The 13,728-nt window shown below is 42.1% G+C and overlaps 1 protein-coding gene and 1 long non-coding RNA gene across 3 annotated transcripts in view; one reads left to right on the top strand and one right to left on the bottom strand.

Annotated features, from left to right (window-relative positions):
• The window catches only part of R3HDM4 (R3H domain containing 4), a 29,708-nt gene that overhangs the window by 8,011 nt on the left and 7,969 nt on the right, over positions 1-13,728 (bottom strand). For both annotated transcript variants that reach the window (XM_039334734.1, XM_039334733.1), the window contains exons 4-7: positions 7,392-7,515; positions 7,039-7,124; positions 6,196-6,281; positions 1,050-1,105 (exon numbers count right to left, since the gene is read on the bottom strand). In XM_039334734.1, coding sequence (XP_039190668.1) covers positions 1,050-1,105; positions 6,196-6,281; positions 7,039-7,124; positions 7,392-7,515 — 352 coding nt within the window. The remainder of the gene's footprint in view (positions 1-1,049; positions 1,106-6,195; positions 6,282-7,038; positions 7,125-7,391; positions 7,516-13,728) is intronic.
• The window catches only part of LOC120304321, a 75,696-nt gene that overhangs the window by 55,905 nt on the left and 6,063 nt on the right, over positions 1-13,728 (top strand). The gene's annotated exons all lie outside the window — the stretch shown is intronic.

The raw sequence follows: 13,728 nt of genomic DNA, 5'->3' as shown, positions 1-13,728 counted from the left end.
ATGCTCTGCCTGCAGAAAATGTGCAGGTGACCAGAAAAAGTTAACCCTATGTTACCCTTTTTAATATTGCAGGATATGTTATATGGTCGAGCAGGACAACATAGCAAAAATTCATAAAACTTTTAAACTGGGTGTAAAACTGATCCTCTCTTTTTGGCATTAGCTTCTACAAGGCCTGGTAACTACACCCAATAAGCAGTCCAGCATGCCATGCAAACTTGTCAAGATGGACACAACTTTAAGGAGACAAATGTAAGCTGAATCTGGCCTGTTGCTGAAAGATCCCTACTTTTGGATGTTACCACTCTCTGCTAGCATCCGTTGAGGCAGATCTGGTCCAAAACATCCACAATCGTTTGCAATAAGCACACGTATGCTTTTTATAGCCTTCCTCAGTGGATCCCCCATTGATCACACACCCCATTAAATATCTACATCTTCTGTGGCTGCAAAAAGGGAACACTTATCTCCTTTGACAGAAACTGTCCCAGGAATTATAAAACAATAGAACAACATATACATTTTCACAACCAAATAGAAAATATCTTGGAAGAAAGTCAAGCTGCTTCCACGATGGTAGCTCCAATCTATGAAAGATGCTAGACTTTAATCCTTCCATGAAGTTGCGCCTTATTTTACTGACTTTGAATTTCTGCTCCTTATATTTAGCTGTATTTATTTAGGGAAAATGGAAATAATGTATACATGCCTGGTGAACACTTTATTATTATTATATATCAGAATTCTGGTACTGGAAATAAGGTTTGACACTAAGTCAGGCTATCTAGAACCTATATTGGGACTATTGTGTTTTTGCTACAATTTTAACCAAGAATTTGAGAATCTTCTCACTAAACTTTTGCACTGTCCCTTTAAATGGGTATTCAAAAATGGTCTGATTAACCATCTGCCTGGAAGGATAGATTGTAAACTGGGAGGCAGCTCCTTGTGGCCTAGCCCTTACTGGTTGGGAGAGATAGCAGTAAACCAAAAACAAATAAGCTTAAAAATGTAAAAATACATATGTATATTATAATTTAGTTTCTCACTGGCAGAGACGAGGTCCATGTACTGGCAGAGGGCATGAAGGAGCAGCCGTTCAAAGCTGCAAGAAAGAGAGAAAATGAAATTTAACACCTAGGAATTTGTGGAAGGGAAACCCCTTCTGATAGCTTTCATCTTATTTGCACATGAAGAACATTTAGTTGGGAAGCCAGGAGATGGCAAAGGATTCTCTTCCCAGAGAGATCAGACCAGATGAAGAAACGCAATAGGACATCAAATCTTACTCATTTTAAGAGACTCCTTAGGACAATATTCATTCAAAGTTACTATAGTAATTATCACCGAAAGAGTTAATTCTAACTCTAAGGCAGTATCTTTGGGAAAGCCATAGTAGAATGTGTTTCAACACGGGGAACTTTAGCATGCATGGACTTCAACTCCCAGAATTCTCTACCCACGTTGAGGTTAAAGATTGCCACGGTTGAAAAACATTGCTGCAGAACATTGACAGCTGCCTAGAGCAGTAGCTTTTTTTTTTTTTTGAGAAGATTAGGAGGAAACAGGTAGGGATATCTGCAAGTCTGGCATCCCAGGCGTAGCCTTTGAAAAAAGGATTTAAGGTTCAAAATAGTTTGTACTTTTTCTCTCTTATTCCCAGCCAAAATGAAGGATAGGCAGTGACTGTGGGATAGGGAGTCTAAAGCACATGAAAGATGCCGCCTTACCTGTCCTAGAGCTCGCTGATGAATTCTATTGCTGAGTCCAGGTTTGTTGTATCTCTTACCTGCCAGTTCATTCTGATTCAGCTTTCACAAGAATTAAACGGTCAGGTAGTGTCTGCACACAAATGGAAGCTTCTCATGGTGGTGCAGTGGGTTACAGTGCAGTATTGCAGGCTAACTCTGCACACAGCCAGGAGTTGGATCCTGACAGGCTCAAGGTGAACTCAGCCTCCCATCCTTCCAAGGTCAGATTGTTGGGAGTAATATGCTGACTCTTAAACCGCTTAGGCTTGTAAAGCACTATGAAGCGGTATTATTAGTCTAAGTCAGTGGTTCTCAACCTTTTTAATGCCGCGACCGCCAACCGGTCGTAAGTCGAGGACTACTCAACTGGTCGTAAGTCGAGGACTACTCAACTGGTGCAGCACCGTTTGCAGAATGGGACTTTTGGCGGGCTCAGCAGGGCAGAGACAGCCTGGACAATTCCTATTGGCTTTTAAAAGCCAATAGAATTAGACTCTATTCAAGAGAGTCTATTCTATTGGCTTTCAAAAGCCAATAGAAATGGCAGACTGCGTTGTTTGGCGACCCCCGTGAAATGGTCGTTCGACCCCAAATGGGGTCCCAACCCACAGGTTGAGAACCACTGGTCTAAGTGCTATTGCTATTGTCTAGGGAAGAGGTAGGCAACCTTGGCTCTTTTATGACTCGTGGACTTCAACTCCCAGAATTCCTGAGCCAGCCATGCTGAGGGGAAAGGGAGAGGTTTCTAAGCTGAGCCATGCTGGCTCAGGAATTCTGGGAGTTGAAGTCCACGAGTCATAAAAGAGCCAAGGTTGCCTACCCCTGGTCTAGGGAAAGCAACCACCAGAAAATATTTGAGCATAGTATTTGCCTGCTGGCTTCTCTTATCCTATGGACAGGGGGGTTCTTCTTGGTGGGAATGGCAAAAAATAGTAGATCAACTATGAATGAATGAATGAATGTTGGATAGGCTCTTAACATCACAGTCTTATTTTCCTCTGAGAGGAACAGTATAAAATGAATGGGAAAAGAAAGAAAAAAAAAAGAGACAGCAAGAGAAATGATGCCAGGAATTACTTTTTCTATCTTTTTTATACCTTAGTTCCTTTGCTACTAAATAAGCTATTTCATTGTTTTTAAAATAACTCTGTAATATACCAAGCAAATTGAGAGTGTGCTATATGGCCTCTTGGTGCCCTCCTAGATCAGTGATAGCGAACCTCTTAGAGACCGAGTGCCCAAACTGCAACCAAAAACCCACTTATGTATCGTCGGGTGCCGGGTGGGTGTGGCCCATTGGGTGGGCGTGGCCCATTGGGTGGGCGTGGCTGTGGTGGTAATGGCAGACTGGGTGGGACTAAAAAATTGACTGATTGATTGATTTTTTTTTTTTTTTTTGCACATGGAGGCGGAGGCCTAAAGCGAAAAGGTTTTATAAAACTCAGCTGAAGGCCTAGGACTGGGGCGACGGCGTGCGTGCCCACAGAGAGGGCTCTGAGTGCCGCCTCTGGCACCCGTGCCATAGGTTTGCCACCACTGGTATAGGGTCTGTGGTTGAGCTGGGGGTTGGATTAGAAGACCTCCAAGGTCCCTTCTTTTTTTTTTTTTATAAAATTTTTTATTGAGTTTTATAGGGTTAGGGAAAGGCTAGGATCGAGATAGGGATTAAGGTTCGGGGTAGGGTTAGGATCGGGATTAGGGTTAGAACGGGATTGGAAACAACATTGGGGTTACCCCCAATAACATTTTCAAACTTTAGCAAGCAGATTGTTGTCCGGGTATATATGTTCAATTAACACTGATTAATATAATGGTAAATAGCTGTAGTAAATATGATAAACGATAATCATGAACAGTATCAATTGGTCAATACATATCATTCTTCTTACTAATATATATTCAAAATAACATACAGTATCACATTCATTTCTCACTAGTTCGTTTTCCTAACCATTGGTAAAAATTATCCCATGTTCTAAAATAAACTGAATCTTCTTTCTCTTTGATTTCTAAAGTTAATCTATCCATTTCTGCACATTCTAAAATTTTCTTAATTAAAATATCTTCAGTTGGTAAATTTTCATTTTTCCAGTACTGGGCAAATACTATTCTCACTGTTGTCAGTACATGCAATATTAAATACTCCTTCTCCTTCTCATACGTAGCTCCTAATATTCCTAACAAAAACAGTTTTGGTTTAAATTCTATCTGTCTTTTAGTCATCTTTTCCAGCCATGTACATATCTTAAGCCAGAACTTTTTCGCTTTAGGGCATATCCACCAGATATGGTAGTAAGTGCCTGGCCTTTGTTTACATTTCCAACAATTATTCGAAGTATTTTTAAACATTTTCGCTAGTCTTACTGGTGTCATATGCCATCTATAAAACATTTTATACAAATTTTCTTTATATGAGACTGCTTTAGTCAATTTAATATTTCTATCCCATAGTTTTTGCCAGTCTTCCAAATCTATAGAATATCCAAAGTTTTTTGCCCATGTTATCATTGTTTCTTTTACTTGTTCTTCTTCCATCTTCAATTTTAATAGAAATCTATAAAGTTTCTTAATCAGGTTTTCATCTGTTTTTAACAATATTTGATCAGGTTCTGTTTGTTCTTTATAAAATCCCGTTGTCTTTGCACCTTTTCCATATCTCGTTTGAATTTGGAAATATGGCCACCATGCCAAGTCAATACTCCAAGGTCCCTTCTAAGTCTGTTATTCTAGTAATCTTTTTCCCTTGCTGTCAGTCTCCCACCAGCCCTCAAGAGACTTAGGAAGTTAAAAAAAAAACCCACAAAATATAACCCTGATTATAAAACATTGGCCACTCCAAGATAGGAGCTAACAGTAGTGGAAAAGCAGGTTCAAATTTCCCTTAGAGGCACTACGGGTAGTCCTCCTTACAACCACAATTGGGACCAGAATTTCCACTGCTAATGCACATGGTTGTTAAGTGTGTTGTCCCCAGTTTTGTGACTTTTGCCCTGTTGGTTAAGTGAATCAGAGCAGTTAAGTGAATTGCAGCATTGTTAAGTGAATCCAGTTTCCCCCATTGAGTTTGCTTGTCAGAAGCCGGCTTGGAAGGTCGCAAAGGGCAATCCTATGATCCTGGGATGCTGCAACCATCATAACTATCTGCCGGTTGCCAAATTTGGATTATGTGACTGTGAGGATGCTGCAATGGGTCTAAATGCAAGGACTGGTTGTAAATTACTTTTGTCATCACTATTGTTGTTAAACAAATGGTTGTAAGTCACAGACTGTTTGTAGGTAAGTGGGACAAGCCCATTTCCCATTCTTACCACTGCCAGCTACAAAAATAGCCATGGCCAAATTACCATATTTTAACACAGATTGTGGGGTCTTGTTTCATGCTGGATGGATTTTGAAACAAGTTTCAAAGATGCCAGAGAGTTCAGTAAACTACAGGTTTTGGTTCAATTATCCTGTATTGCTTAGAGTCAAAAGAGATTTCCTACATGAAAATTATCTCACAACGGATGATGTTTTCTTCTTAAATGTTCAGTCTTAAGTATCTATTGGGTTTGTTTTAGGAAACTCTCTTAGCTCTAATTAGGGTTGCTAGAAAACTCAGACCAGCACAGTCATTTAATGCAACTGGTTTCCAGGAAAGTCTGTGGTGACAGTGGTCAAAGAAGTCAAGAAGGCAACTCAGACTGTAATGGAAGCCCCACTCCCTTTTTAATATGCCTTATAATCACTATCTTGACTCTTTTCATCTCATTCCCATCTTGGTTTTGCAGAAAAAGCCTCCAAAATTTGTTGCAATTTAAAAAACGAGGCTATCAAATTGGTCACAGATAAATTCAAAGACAGGATAGTTTGAAAATTGGATCAGAACAGAACAGAAAACCTCAATTTTCAAAGCTCTAGAAGAAAAGTGTGACTTTGTTTTAAGATGTTTTCCTGAGTGCTGTTTAGCTTGAGGGAAAATTATAGTGATTCTGGATAGTTCCCTTGGCACTCAGCAGGCTTCCTATTCATCCTTACTTAATTACTGCTATCATTATCATACATTATTTTAACTCAAAAGGAAATTGAGAAGCTTGCCACTCACAAAATGAGGAGTCAGGCCTCTAGCAAATCTTCATTAATATATTAAAAAGTCTTTAAATTCCATAGGCAGGCTCAGTAACTAAAAAGAACACAGTGGTCTGGTAAAGAATTCCTCAGAAAATGAAAAGAAAAAGAGAAATGAAAAGAGAAAGAAGTTGGGGAGATAAAATTGGTGACTGATTAAGCCCACCCCAGCTGCCATTTTGTAAACTCCCAGGGTGGTCATTTGAGGAGAATGTCCTAACAGGCTCTCAACATTCAAAATACACAATTCGTTGATGGTCTGGTCAAGATTTGTGTACTAAATGCCACTGAAGCCACTGCTGAGAATAGCAGCCAGCAATAGGTTCACTTTGGTTACCTATTGTCCATCATAGATGTGTAGACGGCGTGAGGATTAGTGGAGAAAAAGGCCAGCAACTCCTCCTCCAAGCCTTCCAAGGTTTCCTGTAAAATAAGCAAAAAGCTACGTCTTTCCATCTACAACAGGGAACTCAACGTTTTTTAACTGTGGTGAATTTAAGAGATTTGGATTTCAAATTCCAGAATTCCCCAGCCAGCTTGGCTGGCTCAGGAATTCTGGGAGTTGAAGTCCAAACATCTTAAAATTTCCAAGGTTGAAAAATACTGAGCTACATCTACAATACGGAACAGCAACATGCTTACTCGACTCATACATTTACTAATGCAACAGAGTGGTTCAGAAACAGAGCTATTGATCAGAAAGCCTCAGGTTCAGATCTCACTTATATGCTTCCAACTCACAGGAGGCCCTGTAAAACGGGATTGCTTTCAACTCAGTTTCCCCCTCTGTAATATGACAGTATGTTATGAGTCTACCTCACAAGTCTGTGGCAAAGATCCAGAAAGAAAACACAGCAATTTGAACAATCAGAATAAAACAAAAATAAAGGTGATAAGATGTTGCAGTTCAGTATGGTCTGCCATCCCATCACAAGATCTTCCCAGACAGACTGGCTACTCTTATATAATGATAAACTCACTGGAAAAGAGATAAGAAAATAAGAAAGGACAAGCAGAAATTGCTGTGCATTTACACATAGTCCTCCACTTACAATCACAATTTAGCCCAAGAAGTCTGTTGCTAAGCGAGACAGTTGTTAAGTGAACTTCACTCCATTTTATGACACTTCTTGCCACAGTTGTTAAGTGAATCACTTCAATTGTTAACTTAGTAACGTACCATGGGAATCCGACTTCGTTTCAGGGTGGTTCGTAAGCGTCGGCTGATGCGTTGAAAACAATCTTTAGGTGTGAACGGAGGATGCTCTGTAACAAGAGGGAAGAAGAGATAGAAAAAATGTAACAGAAAATACACCAAACAATTCTGGAAGAATATCTCATTTCCCCCAGGGCAAAACCTATACATTTTGGAAGCTTACAATTTCCAGTTGTTTGCTTGGTTTTCACAGGTAGACTGGCTTTGCATATGGGTGTTCCATTTTTAGTCAACAAGACAAAAAGCCTCCTCTTCAAACTCCCTGATTTACATCCAATGTTTTTTGGCCGTAATGTACTTGCACTGTCTTTTCATACCTTTCCACTTGATGTCAGCTTTATCAGGCAACTTATTTTTTGGTTTTTTTGAAGTCTCCTCTTCTAAATACAGGAGGACTCTCTCTTGTTCTTCCCCAGACCGGTTCATGAAATCGTTCCAAATCTACAAAACATACAAATACATAATGTAAACTCATTTTCAATTCCTTTCTTTTGCCATCTGTAGTAATCAAGGCAAATGTCATCTCTGGATCACAAAGGGCTGCATGCATTAGCCCACTTAATTTAAGGCTCCATCAAAAGAGGCTTTTTACCTAATTAATTTAACGGAAATACAATAAATGGAAAGGGTTGGATGTTTTCTTTCAAAGGGAAGATTTTAACAGACTGTTTGTTACATGTGTTTACTAACTCCTAGCTGACTAATCACCATAAATACATGCAAACTAGCATACTGCACCACATTAAGCCTAAAGTGGCTTGCTCAGTTCTGCTTTATTAAAGTTTCTGTCTTGTTGTTATATAAACTCAGCTGATTTGGGCAATACACAAAGTTTAAAGAAATCCTTGTTTAGCATTATATACAAATCCAGAGTTAAAGTGATATTTTAAGGGAGAGAGAGGTTTCTTAGTCTTTTCTACCATGTAGCTTCTTTTTGATAAAGGGCACTCAATTCCAGACTTTTCTTCTTTGTTGAGTTTATTTTCAGTCTGGGGAAGCTAGAAAAAATATGGTATGCAGCTGATGAAGTATTTTCAAAGGAAGAGTAACTAGCCCTGAAGCATTATTAATAATAATGAAGATTGGAAAAGAGATATATTTACTGTACATTCTTCATTTTCTCTAAGTACACAAGGCAGTGAAAATACTCATAGTACCGGATCCAGTTCTACTTGCCCTAAAATGGAAGAAAGATGTTGAGGAACTAGGAGTGACAAAGATGGTGAGGCTTTTGAAGGCTAAATCCTATGAAGAGCTATCAAAGGATCTAGGTATGATAACCGAAAGAGAAAACTAAGGGGAGATGTGGCAGTGGTATTCCAATATAGATAGTCCTCAACTTATGACCATAATGGAGCCTGCTTGTAAGTTGTGATGGTTGTAAAGCAGGTCATCACATGTCCAATCTGAATTTATATATTTTTATGGCAGTCGTAAAGTGAATGCCACAGTCATGAAGTGAGCCAATTGTTTGCTTTTGGCCGGTTTTTGCCAAAAGCCAGAAGTAAATATCAGGTTTTGACAAAAACACCCTAAAACAGACATGTCAAACACAAGGCCCAGGGGCTGGATGCGGCCTGCGAAGTGGTTTCATGTGGCCTGTGAAGCCATTGTGGACACAGTGAGGGAACGGCCCCCACTGCCTTGGCCCTGGCCCAGGCTGGCTGGGAGCCAATATACAATTTTGTGGTGGCCATCTATGCTGAAACTCATTCAGTCTTAGCTCCACAAGGCCGTCTAGAAACAGTGAAGAACCAGCCCCTGCCGCGTCGGCCCCGCCCCCTGAGTGCATGCTGGGGAGGTGTCATCCTTTGTGAGGAATGAAGAAATGGACCACGCCTTGGCACTTGCCCTGGTCCCATCCCCTTCTGCCAGAGACCCTCAGATCTGTCCCACTCCTGCCCAGGCCCCCACAGGCACCTTTGACGTGAACGATGTAGAGTTGGCCATGCCCAACCAGTAGGCCACACCCACTCCATCCACGCCCACCCAGTAGGCCGCACCCACCCTGGCCACACCCACCTGCCCCCCCCAGGGCAACCACAATGCTGATGCGGCCCTCAATGAAATTGAGTTTGACATCCCTGCCCTAAAATGTGGTCACATGGCTGCAGGACATTGCAAATGGCTGAAAATGAGAGATGGTTGCTGAGTGTCCGAAATGATTGTGATGGGGGGGGGGGCAGCTGATGTAACTTTGGAACAGAGTCATAAATATCCCTAGGGAGATCCGTTGTAACTTTGTGACTGGTCATAAGTTGTAGAATACCTGTACTTGAAGGGCTGTCCCGAGGAAGAGGATGGGGGATTCATTCCCTGTAATTCCTAAGGGTCAGAGAAGAACTAACAAGTGGAGGTTTTAAAAAGAGAGACCCAAACTCAAACTAAGGAGGAATCTCTTTTTTATGAGATCTATTAGGCAGAGGAACAACAATGGAATCATGGGGATTCCATTACTGGTGGTTTTCAAGCAAAGATTAGATTGGATCGTTTGAGGATTCCTGGACCAGACTAGAAGACCTTCCTACTTCCATTCCAACTGTAAGGACCCACCCCACTTTGCATCTTAAGAAGACAGAACTCTTGGAATAGTTCTTCCAACAGGAATCCTTTATTAAGAGAAAATGGTTGCAGGCATGCTAGACAGGACTTGGGGTTCAAGCTCTCACATGCAAGGTTTTAAGGGGTTCCCCAGTAGTCCCACCCAATCAACCCCCCTTCCAGTGATAGTTTCAAGTATCACAATTCCATCCCCTTTCTTCTTCCGTCTGGATGGAGACTTCAGATAACTAAATGAAAGGCAATTACTCTTCTTTGATATGTTAAAGCTTAGAGGCCACAATAAACACACATTCAGTCCTTTGAAGTGTGCTGAAGGAAGTGAGGCCCATAAAGCCCCTTTGCTCTCCCCCTTTTCTCCCTCTTATGGCAGAATCCAGAGAAGGCAGAATTGGGAGTTTCTATGTTTGATAATTAAAGATGAAATATAATTGGATTCTGACATCCGGCCCCTCTTAACAATAAGAGAGATCCACCTGAAAGAAAACGCAAGTAAAAAATTTAGTTAGGCTTGTTAGGATACTCTGTGTGAAACTTCTTCAATAGCTTCGGGGCTCTGACGTGACGTTTATGGACCCACTCATTTTGGGAGGCAGGGAGGTGTTTCCAGGCAACTAGGTACTGAGTTGTTCCACGATATCTCCTAGAGTCAAGGATCTCTTTTATTTCGAAGTGTTGTTCCCCCTCCACCATGATTGGAGGTGGTGGGGGGGGGATTTTTGGCCGTAGAGGTGACTGATGCTCTCTTTTCAGAAAGCTGCAATGAAAAATTGGGTGTATTTGCCTGAGGTTTTTGGGTAATTCTAATTCTACTGTTACTGGATTTATGATCCTTTTAATTGGAAAAGGTCCTATATATTTTGGTCCAAGTTTTTTACAGGGCTGTAGGGACTTTAGGTTTTTTGTAGATAAGTACACCATTTCTCCTATAATGAATGGTGTAGGCTCAACCCTTTTTTTATCGGCTTGTGCTTTGTATGCCCGCCTAGCTTCATCTAGTGATTTTCTGACTATTGGCCAGGTGTTTTGTAGGCTTTACATCCATTCTTTCAGTGAAGGGATCGTTGGTTCTTTTGGGGTTAACTCTGGCATAGGGTTGAAACTTTGGCCGTTGGCTATTTGAAAAGGAGTGTAGCCTGTGCTGGAGTGGACTGCATTATTGGAGGCAACTTCTGCAAAAGGAAGTAAGTCCGTCCAATCACTCTGTTGGAAATTTAAAAAACATCTCAAATATTGCTCAAGTACCGACTGGCAGAGTTCCGCTTGTCCATCTGTCTGAGGGTGATGGCTAGATGTCAGTCCCTGAGTGGTCCCTAAGAGGGATAAAAATTCCTTCCAAAATGTAGACGTAAATTGCACTCCCCTATCAGAGATGATGCGTTGGGGTGCCCCGTGCAATCTGTAAATGTGCTGGATAAAAAGTTTTGCTAAGGCCTTTGCAGTGGGAATTTTTTGGCAAGGGATAAGGTGCACCTGTTTGGAAAATAGGTCCGTGACTGTCCAGATAACAGTATTCCCATTGCTTTCAGGCAATTCCACTATAAAATCCATGGCTATTTCCCTCCAGGGGGCTGAGGGACTTGCCACTGGTTGTAACAGCCCTGGCGATTTCCCTTGCAACCTCTTTGCTGATGCACAGGTTGGGCAGCTGGAAACATAACTTTCTATGTCCTTTTTTATTGATGGCCACCAAAATTGCCGTTTAATTAAGTGTAAAGTTTTTACAAATCCAAAATGCCCTGCTGATTTTGTGTCATGGCAAAGTTGCATGAAAGTTAGTCTTTGAGTTGTTGGTATATATAACTTTTCCCCTACCCAAGGCAATCCGTCTCTCATTGTGCACACATGTTTGTTTTTCTGGAACCAATCATCTGTTTCCAAACTTTTTCTGAATTCAATCCCAGTTTGGCTGTCCAGTTGTGGTTTTATTTTGGCTTGGGTTCTTGTGGTTACTGGCGCTGCCAGTTGTGATTCTGCCATTATTGGTCTAGAGTCTGTGGTTCGTGCGCTGTTATATTGGGGCATGCGAGATAGTGCATCTGCCAGGAAGTTCTTTCTTCCTGGTAAATGTTTGAGCTTAAATTGGAATTGGTGAAAATGCTGGGACCAGCGGGCTTGTTTGGGATTGAGTTTCCTGGAAGTTTTCAGGGCTTCTAAATTTTTGTGATCAGTCCATACCTGGAAGGGGATTTTGTTGCCTTCCAGGAACTGTCGCCACGTGAGTAATGCCCAACGTATCCCATAAGCCTCCTTCTCCCATACGGGCCAGCGCTGTTCTGTTTCCGTGAGTTTCTTAGATGTATATGCACAGGGTTGCAATACTGCATCATCATTTTCTTGTAATAGCACAGCCCCCACTGCCACATCACTTGCATCTGCCTGTATTATGAAGGGCTTGTCCATATCTGGGTGCCTTAGTACTGGTTCGGCAGAAAAAAGTCTCTTTAGTCTCTCAAACGCTGCTTGGCACTCCATTGTCCATGTTAGTGGCTGGCTAGGTTTTACTGAGGATGTTCCCTTCGTTTTTAGTAAGTTGGTGAGGGGCAAGGCTATCTGTGCAAATGAGGGGATGAATTGGCGGTAAAAATTTGCAAAGCCCAGGAAACTTTGTAGTTGCTTTCTTGTGCGGGGTGGTGCCCATTCTAATACTGCTCTGACCTTCTCTGGGTCCATTTCAATGCCCTGTGGGGATATGCGATAGCCTAGGTAGTCTATCCTTTCCTGGTGGAATTCGCATTTTGAGAGTTTGGCATATAGGTGAGCGGCTCGCAGCTTCTTTAAAACCGCTCTGACAAGTTTGACGTGTTCTTCTTTTGTTTCGGTAAAGATAAGAATGTCGTCCAAGTAAACAAGGACCCCCTTAAACAGGTGCTCCCTTAGAACGTCATTGATTAATTGCATAAAGACTGCAGGGCCCCCTTGTAATCCAAATGGCAAGACTTTGAATTGATAGCACCCCATGGGGCAGTTAAATGCAGTCTTCCATTCGTCCCCTTCCTTGATTCTCACGCGATAGTAAGCTTCCCTTAAGTCTAGTTTAGAAAAAATTTTCCCTTTCGATAGGTGTGACAGCATGTCTTTCATGAGGGGCAGCGGGTATAGGTTGCTTTCACTGATTGTGTTCAGGGCCCTATAATCCACGCATAAACGTAAAGAGCCATCCTTCTTCTCTCTAAAAAGGACCGGGGCAGCCACTTTAGGCTTAGCTGGTTCAATGAAACCTCTCTCCAGGTTTTTTTTTATAAATCTTTCCATTTCCTCCTTCTCCTTTGGGCTCATGGAGTATAATCTGGGTTTCGGGAGTTTTGCCCCAGGCTTGAATTCAATGGTACAGTCTGTGGGTCGGTGGGGGGGAAGCTCATTCGCCCTCTCCTCACTGAAGACTTCAGCAAGGTCCCTATATTCCTCTGGTATTTCTGTTAATCTTTTTTCCTCTCCTATGGATGCTTTTTCTATTCTTGATTCTGGTAGCCTCCCTTGGGGTTTTAAGTCCATAGGGTCCCCCTTCGGGAATTTGATTTCTGTCGTCCTCCAATTTACCCAGGGGTTCCATTTTTTCAACCATTCCATCCCTAGAATCATTGGGCATTCCATACCTGGGGTCACCACAAACGTTAAGTCCTCTTCATGGTTGCCCAGGGAGAGGTGTATTGGCAGAGTGGCTAGGGTAGCTGGCACCCCCCCTGCTATGGATCCATCTAGCTGGCCAAATGAGATTGGTTGTTCCAGTCTCCTGGATGGGATGCCCAGATTCCCCACTAGTGTTGGGCTAATGAGGCAGCGGGTGCAGCCAGAGTCTATTAAGGCTTTCACCTTCACAGCTTCGGGCATGGGGGGGATTAATATAGTCACTGTTTTGAAGATGGGTGTGATGCGTCCACTTACCAGGGGTTCGCCTTCCGAGCTGTCATCTGAGGCATCCACCGTCCCTGTGGTGTAGGCTGGAGTTCTTTCCCCTTGGTGAGCAGAGGTGGGGTTTTCTGCAATTTCCATCATTTTCATGGCTGTTTCTTTTGGCTTAGCTGAATACCCTCTGGGTTTGTTGATTGGGGATCTGTCTGGGTTGTGCTGGGGGGCCTTTGAGCGGCATTCTAC

Source organism: Crotalus tigris, unplaced genomic scaffold (genome assembly GCF_016545835.1).
Source record: "Crotalus tigris isolate CLP2741 ecotype Arizona unplaced genomic scaffold, ASM1654583v1 scf7180000017633.3093840, whole genome shotgun sequence".
Classification (NCBI taxonomy): domain Eukaryota; kingdom Metazoa; phylum Chordata; class Lepidosauria; order Squamata; family Viperidae; genus Crotalus; species Crotalus tigris.
Note: the sequence above shows the minus strand (reverse complement) of the source record. Positions and strands in the feature narration are given on the sequence as shown.